The 9,499-nt window shown below is 41.7% G+C and overlaps 1 protein-coding gene across 2 annotated transcripts; it reads left to right on the forward strand.

Annotated features, from left to right (window-relative positions):
* The first annotated feature begins 4,244 nt into the window (after positions 1-4,244).
* Positions 4,245-7,680, forward strand: COXFA4 (cytochrome c oxidase associated subunit FA4). Of its 2 annotated transcripts, none has more exons than XM_075419263.1 (4): positions 4,245-4,435; positions 5,065-5,153; positions 5,451-5,511; positions 6,627-7,453. In XM_075419263.1, exons 1-4 carry the CDS (start codon positions 4,394-4,396, stop codon positions 6,696-6,698), a joined length of 264 nt encoding a protein of 87 aa, XP_075275378.1. In that variant the 5' UTR covers positions 4,245-4,393; the 3' UTR covers positions 6,699-7,453. The 2 variants fall into 2 exon arrangements, with proteins under 2 accessions (XP_075275378.1, XP_075275379.1); XM_075419264.1 differs by lacking the exon at positions 6,627-7,453 and adding an exon at positions 7,460-7,680 and having other exon boundaries at positions 4,266-4,435.
* The last annotated feature ends 1,819 nt before the right edge of the window (positions 7,681-9,499 follow it).

The raw sequence follows: 9,499 nt of genomic DNA on the forward strand, positions 1-9,499 counted from the left end.
CTGTGTTACTTTGCTAGTATTCAAGATTTCCGGTAGCTATTTTCCTTTCACAATAGTTCTCTTAAATGCCACATGTATTTTTGTTGCATTAAAAAAAAAAATCTGGTCTATATCTGTAATTTTTTCTTTCAAATTTTTTTCTTTGTAAACATAACATTTGACTTGACTAACTGTAACACACTGAAATTCTTGGCCTTTTTTTGCAGAACTGTTATAATATTTACAATTTTTACACTTAATGGAAGATTTTATCACCACATGCTATATTGCAACGTTACTGCCCCTATGCATGCACCTCAGTCCCGTAAGTTCCCCTAGGCCAGGGATGCAAGAATAGGATATGCAGCCACTCCATTTCACTGTGTTAAAAACAAATACGTTGGAAGGAAGATGTAAACAGACTAGTCCAAATAGGTTTGGGAAAGGTGTGCAAACACATATCCTGTTCTGCTGTTGCCCCTGCTAAGTGCAGAGAAAGGAACATGACTTACAACAGAAGGAACAAACACACAAATGGGGACAAGAAGACGTAAAAAAAGAATCACAAACCACCAAAAAATCACAAGAATCCCTGTGTATTTGTTGCATGAAAGCCAGGGTTTACATGTACAAGTTAACATTTTTTTTCAAAGTTTTTAAATACTTTTTGCTCTCCTAGAATTCCTTTTTCCTCCTAAGAATTATTTTGAAAAGTCTTTGCCTTTTTACCAAAACTGGTATGTCCTACAGAAAATTCTCAGTTTATACATTGTTCTGATTAACAGAGAACTGTCCTGATGGTATAGGACAACTCACAATGAATTTAGTTTCTTGATGTGTGACCAACTGGAACATGTCCAAATCAAGTAGTCTTTCTTTCCTATTTTCCTCCAAATAAAATATGTAACTTCAAAGTGACTATGTCTCCGTTTGTTTTTAATCAACTGATTCTGTCAAACCTTAAGAGTGCAATTCTTTAGATAACGTCTGATTTTATTACAACTTCATATTCCTCTTCTTCAGGACATTAGACATGATTTTATCTGTGGCTAAAATCGATTGATTTTAATATAAAAAAAAATTAAGCACACCATAACTGATGTTAAACAGAGTAGAAATCTATGGATATGAGATTCATAATAACAGGTAAGGTTTAGGGAAGAAAGGCTTAAAAACAGGAAGGTCACGAAATATGAAGACAAAGCATCTAGAATACAGGAAAAGTTTCTGAAACAAAAAGCTCAAAAGAGCCTAAGGATAGGAACAAGATATGATAGCAATCAAAGAAGGACAAGTGAGAGACAGAAGGCATGAGGTGAGGCTGTACAGGAGAACAAAAGAAAAGAGGAAAAAATAAATGATAAAGCACTGGAATAACCCGAGGACTTGATTTTCAGCAGTGCTGAGCGCTACTGCAAATCTAGCCCCTTGGTTCTTAATGGACCGGTTCATCACAAAACCTTGCCAAAATACCCACAGGATTTATGGATTCACTTATTTAAAAAGCAGAAACCTACACAAAAATAACTTTACTCAGAATAAAAGAAGTGACTAGTCTAACTAAAGCATCATAAATTTAATTGTCAGGTGTGAACACGAAGACACCAAACTTTAAGAGGAAGTAAATGTGTTTACTTTCAGCTTGAGTAGCTAAATGACAGATAAAAGAGTGGAAAAATTCTCTACCTTTATCTAGTGTTCACTCTTTTTAAGGGAATGGATGGATTCTTGATGCATAACAGAAAATTAAGTCTTCCAGTATGGCCAATATATTGACATCATTGCTATAAGTTAACACATACAATTTATGTAACTATAGCATAGTTCAAGCACACAAACATGGCAGCTAAGTAGGTATTTCCAGGAACCATGGATCCACCATCAAGACACCATGAAGCGGCTTCAATTTATACTCAGAATTTCACCAAGCCAAGCAAGCGAGAGATTGCATTTTTAGCAATGCTTGCACTGGGTGTACATTAAGAATATTAACTCACGATTTCTAAAATTATAATGAAAAAATCTGTTTTCTGATTGTTTTCAGACTTTAATTTTCTTGTCTGTAATATTCATTAACATACACAAAAGTCCAAGTAACACAAATAATAAGGCACGTATATGAGCAGTGAACCAGCTGAGCCATACAGGCCCAGACAATAAAAGCTGATGTACACAGTGGTTAAAATTTATGAAAGCCCATAAAATGCATGACAAATTTTGCAAATTGATCAGGTGCTATGCCTCTGTTTAAATTCATACAAGCACAAGAATCCAGCAAAAGTATAAATCATTGGGAAAAATATATACTGAGAAGCATATAAAAACCATGCTGTATTTCCTAAAAGTAGGTGCTCAAGACACGCCTAGTGGAAACAGTGTATCCCTGACAGACTTCCCTTAGTAAGGTAGAAACCGGCTTCTCAAAGTCTCTGAATTTCTGCCACTTAGCCTTCTGTCGAAAGCAGGCTGTTTCAGTCCGAGGCGAGTTTTGCTGAGCAGCCCCACACGGTTACTGGACATCTATCTCCCCTTTGGTCTCTCCCAGGTTTTCCTGCAGCTGCTCCGGCACCTGGTATTTCCTGTGATCCAAATACACGGTGGAAAGTTCAACTACTGTACTAGAGGGTGAGCAGTGTAACCTTCCAGGCTAACCTTGGAGGTTTCAGGTATTTCTCTCTTATAAAAGAAATGGTGGTGATACTATTATTTTCAGTACTTTTAACTGCGTGGGCAAATTGCTCTTTTCATTCGGAAAAAATGGAAAAATACTGGCCCCACCACATAACATACACTGAAACAGTTAACAGACTCTTGGAGCACACACATGCTCTTTTCTGAAACAAATAAGAGAGAAAATAGGATTGCATTGCTCCAAAGAAAACATTGTTTTATTTTTTCTGGTGTCATCCAATGACTTGTCAAATGTATCTGTACAAGTTGCTGAATATCGCCAGCTGCCAGCATTTTTATCTTCTCCATGGTTATGTTAGCCAGATTAAACTGGCTCTGACAAACTGAAAATGTTGGATTACAGAATGATAAGCAAGGAATCATGTGATTTATTTCAGAATTTATTGTGACAAGGACAATTTGAGGCAATTCTTGAAAATATGCAGAAGCTCGTCTGCCTGTGGAAGTAGTAAGTGAAATAGAAGACATCTGTTTGCTTAAATACATTTGCTCTCTAAAATTAAATTTTTTACTTCAAAATTCTACTTTGATATACATCCACACAAACCGTCAGCATTCACGTGAAGTTATTCTGTTTCTAGTCTAGGAAAGGGACTCATTTTGTCTTAGTAGCACGCCGGTATTTCCTCTACTTAAAAATGAGTTTCTTAACAACTGGGTGCAAACTTTCCTTTGGTGAAAGAAATCAAAGTGGCTGGTGATCCTACCCAAAGACAGGCATTAGGTTCCCAGTTCTACATAAAGTAAGATCTACAGCAATGGAGACCAAACTAGGGCAGCACTTGGACACGCTCAGCACTATAAAGTAGCTCTGTTGCTCATTTAGAATTACTTAGTAATGAAAACCAACCCAACGCTGGCCAAAATAAGTAAGATTTCACTATGAACCTCTATGCCAAAGACTTCTGGGTGGCACGTGCACATTAAATTTGAAAACCAAAGGTGTCTCTCAGTGCTGTGTACACACCCAGCTTTTGCCACCCTGACTGTAGCGGAGTAATTAAATTGGCAGCTTCACGACGAATGTCACTCCCCTAAACCCTTTTCAGGACAACGAAACCCTAACTCTCCTGTCTCACCTGTAAACCACCCCCTCAGCTTTTACCCCGGGCGATGGGAAAGACAAGACCTCCAGCGCCGGGTTTGCCTGGCGGAGGAGAAGCCGAGCGCGGGCGCCCGTGGTCTGCGCACCCACAGCCCGTCGGGAAGGCCGCGGCGGCTCCTGGCCCCCGCCTGCGCGGCAGCGGCTCGGAGCCGGCGTGAGAGGAAAGCGCCGAGGCCGGGCGGCCCTCAGGGGCCGGCCGCTGGCGGCTCCTCGCGCCCTGCCCGCCCCGCCACCCGCCGCGCGGTCGGCGGCGGGCGGGGCGGGGCGGTGCTGCGGGGCGGGCGCGGGGTGCCCCGGCGGGTGCCTGCTCGCCGAGAGCGGTGCCCGCTGGGCGGCCGGGGGCCGCGCTGAGGCGGCGGTTGCGGAGCCCGGGGCGCTAGGCCGTGCCGGCGCGGGGCGCCGCGGAGGGCGCCAGCCGGGGGGGTGGGGCAGGGTGGGCCAGGCGGAGGGCGAACAGGCGAACGCCGGAGCTGCTACATCCGGGCTGCGGCGGCGGGCACCTGCCGCGCCGGGGGCCTCGGGTGACATTGGGCCTCGGCTGCCGGACGGGGAGGTCGGACTGCGGAGCCTGGTAGAGAGCGAGAGCTTCGCTTCGCTTCGCCTGCGCCCGCTGCTGCCATGTTTCGCGTTATAGTCAGCCACGCCAAGAAGCACCCCAGCGTGAGTAGCGGCCGGCGGCACCTCGGCCCGGTGGGCCCCCGCCCCCTTCCCTGCCGGGGCCCCGTGCCCCCTTCCCTGCCGGGGCCCCGTGCCCCCGCCTCGCCGGGTGCCGCCGCCTCGCGCTTCCGTCTGCTTCCCCTCGGGGCGTCTGGCCCTGGGGCGGGCCGGGGCCGGCGGCCTGTGGGCCGAGCGGCGAGAGGCCGTCGGGCCCCCTTCTTCCTCCGGTACCTGTAGGCCTTTCTCATGCTGCAGCAGCAAGGCTCAAGTGGCTCTTCCATTTCCCTCGCTCATGTCTTTTCCCTGGGTCGCCCGACTCCCATTTTCTTACCTTATGGTCAGGGCACAGATGGCAGGGGCTGTTCTGAGCAGCGGAGGGACTGATGTTTGTTCCTCAGAAATGTGCTGTTACGGGGCGTTTGATTGTTGTGCACACAGCAATATTTTTTTCACGTCTCCCCCTTCGTAGCTGTTAGTTCCCTCGCGACCCCAGGGATGTCCTGCACACAAGGAGCTTATGCCAAGGTTTTAGAGGGCCACGCGTTACGGCTCAAAGCGTGTGAGCTTGTTCTGCGGTTTGTCATTGCTAGGAGTCAGGAATGCGATGTAGTAATAGTGTTTTGTTGTTCTAGTTGATCCCTCTGTTTTTGATCATTGGATCTGGAGGCGTTGGTGCAGGCCTGTATCTCATGCGTTTGGCAGTGTTCAACCCTGATGTCTGGTACGTATACAGTAACTCACAGCGCCCAATCCTCTTGCTGCATGTTTCTGGAGGCCTTAATGTCTTGCTGTGATATCACTGGCGCTAAGCGTGTGGAGATTTCCTTATCTGGAGTTTTGTTTGTTTACCGTATGATATTTAGAGACTTCTGACAAGGACTGTGTCTTTTTCTGTGGAAACTTGCTTGGATGGGTGACTTCATGGCCTAATAAGCACAGTACACATACAAATTTTATTTATTTTCAAGCTGGTATGATTTTCTTAGTATGGTCTCATATTTTGCATTTCTCTCAATAGCTGGGACAAGAAAAACAATCCAGAACCATGGAACAAACTGTCTCCCAGTGACCAGTACAAGGTAAAATGAAAAATACAGGTTTTTAGGAAACATGATATCGAAGGTGTAGCCTACTGCTTTAGGATGTTTGCATTTATTGGCAAGTAGCTGACTGAATGGTGTATTTCCTCTGCTGTGCAACATTTGTTTGTCTCCAGAACTTAGAGCCGAGAGAGCTGAGTTTGAGATTTAATGCTTTCCTAAAGCTGGTTGATAATGGGGCGAAAGGAGTCTATACGGAAGCAGTCATATATATTGCGCAGTAAGAGAAATAGGAATTAGATGCGAGAGGAAGAATATACTAGCTCCTAATACTCAGAACTAGAGAGAACAAAACCTTGTAATCTCTGAACTAAACCTTTCTAAGCTCTAAACTGTTTGCTCTAACTCATGAGAAGCAAAGCAGGAAAATGTCAGCGTTTAACATAAACACTAATTCAATTCTACAGTTGGTTGTTTGAGAACAAAACAATTGTAAGTAAATGGGTGGCATAGAATGTTCTTGTAAGTAATATTCAAGTTATTTCTTTTAACCAATGAAGAAGCATGCAAAGATGTGTAGAACATCTGTTAGTTTACAGAAATCATGTTTCTATCGTGTTTCACTAAAGTGATGTCTAATAGATTCCTGTTAAGAATATTTTAAGATTATCTTCAAGCTACTAAAAAAGCAAACCTGCTATGTTTTTAAAGTTAATGTCTGTTCAATACCATTTCTTACGATTCCGATCATTGAAATAAGCAAAAAAAGACCAGACTTCAAAATAAAATATGTTGCGGTTCGCTTAAAGGTCCAGGAAGAACATAATACTTTGTTTTCATTGGTGCTTCTGGAATGTGGCTGTTTCTAAAATAACTAAAAGAAGCAAATTCAACATAGTGCGCAGCACAAATTCTTTTAAAGAGTGCATGCCTTGTGTTGCATTCCCCTTCTGTCTTAGCATGCAAACACAACCTCAGGGTTTACCATATTTGGATGTGTGTATCATTGGGGATTTTTTTTTCCAAATCTGCACTGTGGGAAATGAAAAGGCAGATACCCTAAACTGAGGGTGACTTTAGTAAAAAGCTGTGATGTAACAAGTTTTAGCTTTTGATGAAGTAGTTTTTCTTTTTTAAACTTTTCTTTGTTATAGACTCAAGGAGTTGGAAGACCTGATCGTTACTGTGGGAGCTGCACAGAAAGCTGTAATTTGAATGTGCTGTAGGCTGTTCTGTTTTCTCTGAAGAAGTAAAAAAAAAAAATATGGGCATAAGCTAATAGATAAATATTTCTTCTTTTTTTTCAAGAAAAACTATAGCATCACATGTTTGATGTCAAGTCAGGCTGGGATGCCAAAATACGCTGTTAGTCTCTAAATTCATTGTCGTCTGTGACTACTTAGGCTGTTTTTAATGCTTTTAATGCGGTCCACCTTTATTAATATAAACCAAGAGTGTTAAAGGATCTGTTCTTACTTTCCTTCCTCCTTGTCATACCTTGCAGTTCCAGGTGCAGCTACTTAAACCAGACTTGGCTTTTGCAGCACTGCTCTAAATGTTCCCTTGTGATTTTATCTGTTCACATATGCTATGCTTTGTGCCACTTGGCAAGCTGGGTGTTGCCTTTGGTATACAGGAGCACATAGATTTGGGGCAAAAAGGATAAACTCAGCAGTAGTGTAAGAACTTCCTGTGAATGGGCTTTTAATTCTGGGGATTAAAGAAGAGATACTGTGGGTTTTCTCTAGTTGTAGATGCAAGCACTGCCTCATTTTAAATGCAGAGCTTTGAATATTGTATGCAGAGTGAGGGTAATATTAAAAAGTTACTGTTCTTTGAAGTTTTTATTTATTATTGTCTAGTGTACAGACTCAAAGTATGATTTCAATTTCCTGACATCTGTTCAAATGACGTATGGTTTTTTGGTAAATACCATGGAAAATGGATAATTGAGCTTCTTACTCATGCTTTCCCCTGTCTTTTCTAGTTCTACTCGGTTAATGTAGACTACAGTAGACTGAAAAAGGATCGTCCTGACTTCTGAACAACACACTCATCTCCATAAACTGCACAGAAAGGTCTTCCGGAAGCCGTCCGCACAATTGTCATGCTTGATCATCCAGGAAATAATCAAACTTGCCTCACACTGCACTTGGTCATGTGTGTGAAAGTGGTTTGATGAGGCTTAATAAATGTCTGAAACTTGAAGTGTCTACTCTTTACTCTAATTTTGCAAAAAAAAAAAAATCCTCCTATTAGCAGTTTGTTGTATGATCAGTCAAATAGTAAGCAAAAGCTAATTCATGTTTCTTCAACAAGAAGGCAAAATTGGCTTGATGGGCTTTATACTCTGTTGACTGTAGAGAAATCATTGCATGTTCATGCAGTATACCAAACTGCAAGAACTGAAAGCACGTATTTATATGTGGGTATGTATTTTTTTTTTTCAATTGCATCTGAATATTTCTGCTTGCCACTTTAAAAAGGCTTGGTAGCAGACAAGTCATTGTCCAGCTGCGAGGCAACAGATGTTGCCATATGTTGCAGAAAGGAAGGGAAAAAAGGAAGAAGGCCAAGCTCTCTGCAAAATGTTTTGTTTCTTTTCTTTCTTAAGACATAAGCAGTTTGTTAATAAACCAGAAGACAAATATTTAAAAAATAACAATTCTAGGAACATACTCAAGATTTCCTGTGGATCACGCTTTTGAAGAGGGGAAGCACACAGTAGGCAGAACGGTACAGGATTTGAGAAAGAATTAGGTGTTCACGTAAGAACAAAAATGTCTCTCAGCAAGGGTGAATTCTTGTACTTCAGTACTTTGCTGAGTCTTGCTATGGGAAGACAAAAGAACTTTGAAGTCTTGTCGCTTACAGTAGGTTCTTCTTTGTGGCTTTCTGTGAACATCTGGTATTTCCTTGGCTAAGGGAGATAATTCTGGACTATCTGACAGAGCACAGCTGTTCTGATCTTCATACATTTCAGTCCAGTTAAAATGAACTCAGAATGTAGATAACCATAGCTGCTGTTACAAATAATAAGGATGGATTCAAAGAAACAGCAGCAAGAACTCTTACTGGAGAGGAACTACTGTTCTGTGGTAATGGACTGCAAAATAACACATATTTGCAAAGACTTCATATTTTATATGGAAAAATCTTCCAGGTCAATTGGATGTGGTTTATTTGGTAGCAGTTCAGAACATCTTCATTACATACCAAAATGGTGGATTTACTTGCAATTTTCACTTGCTTGTTTGAGAGGCTCTCATGGAATCTGAAGAAGAAAATGAGTGTTAGGACAGAGATGTTTACAGTGGTGGGCAAAGTCTGTAAGCGTCCTTGGGGACTGTGGTTGTCTGAATCCAAATATTTTTAGGAAGTAGAATGTTCTCTTGCAACACTTTTCATTCTTTAGTTTTAAAAACATGTCATGTAAAAATGGGAGGTGTTCTTACAGCTTGCTAGTTGGTAATCCTTTTGGATTTTGCTGGTATTACTGTGGTCTCCAAATGCAGGTCGTTTCTCCAGACATGAAGAAAATCCATTATCCCATCTGGAAGTAAACCTCATTCTTACTAACATGAGACAAGGTTGTTCACCTTGTTTTGGTCACAGCTGAAGAGGTAATAGGCTCATGTTTTTCTTAATAAAAGCACATAAGATAAAATAAATAGTCTGCCCCTGACATATTTCAAAATATATTTAACAAGTACTTAAGCTATTTAAAGCTTTGAATATGGGTTGACTAGAAAACAAAAAAGGCAATTCATTCAATGTTACTTCCTCTTTCCTCCTAGCAGCATAGTTGCTGCTGAAAATACACAGAACTTTTAAGTCTTTTGAGCTAGAACCATCATACTTTGTTCTAAGAGCTGTTACAGTGAGGTGACGCTCCTTTTGAGGGTATGCTTCTGGCCTATTTTAGATGGTAACAGACAATAGTCACCGTTACCTACCAAACTTATAAATGTCATGAGAATTTTGTTTCTTTCTCAGTCTTGTAATGGAGAAGTGTTACATAATTTCA

Source organism: Opisthocomus hoazin, chromosome 4 (genome assembly GCF_030867145.1).
Source record: "Opisthocomus hoazin isolate bOpiHoa1 chromosome 4, bOpiHoa1.hap1, whole genome shotgun sequence".
Lineage (NCBI taxonomy): Eukaryota > Metazoa > Chordata > Aves > Opisthocomiformes > Opisthocomidae > Opisthocomus > Opisthocomus hoazin.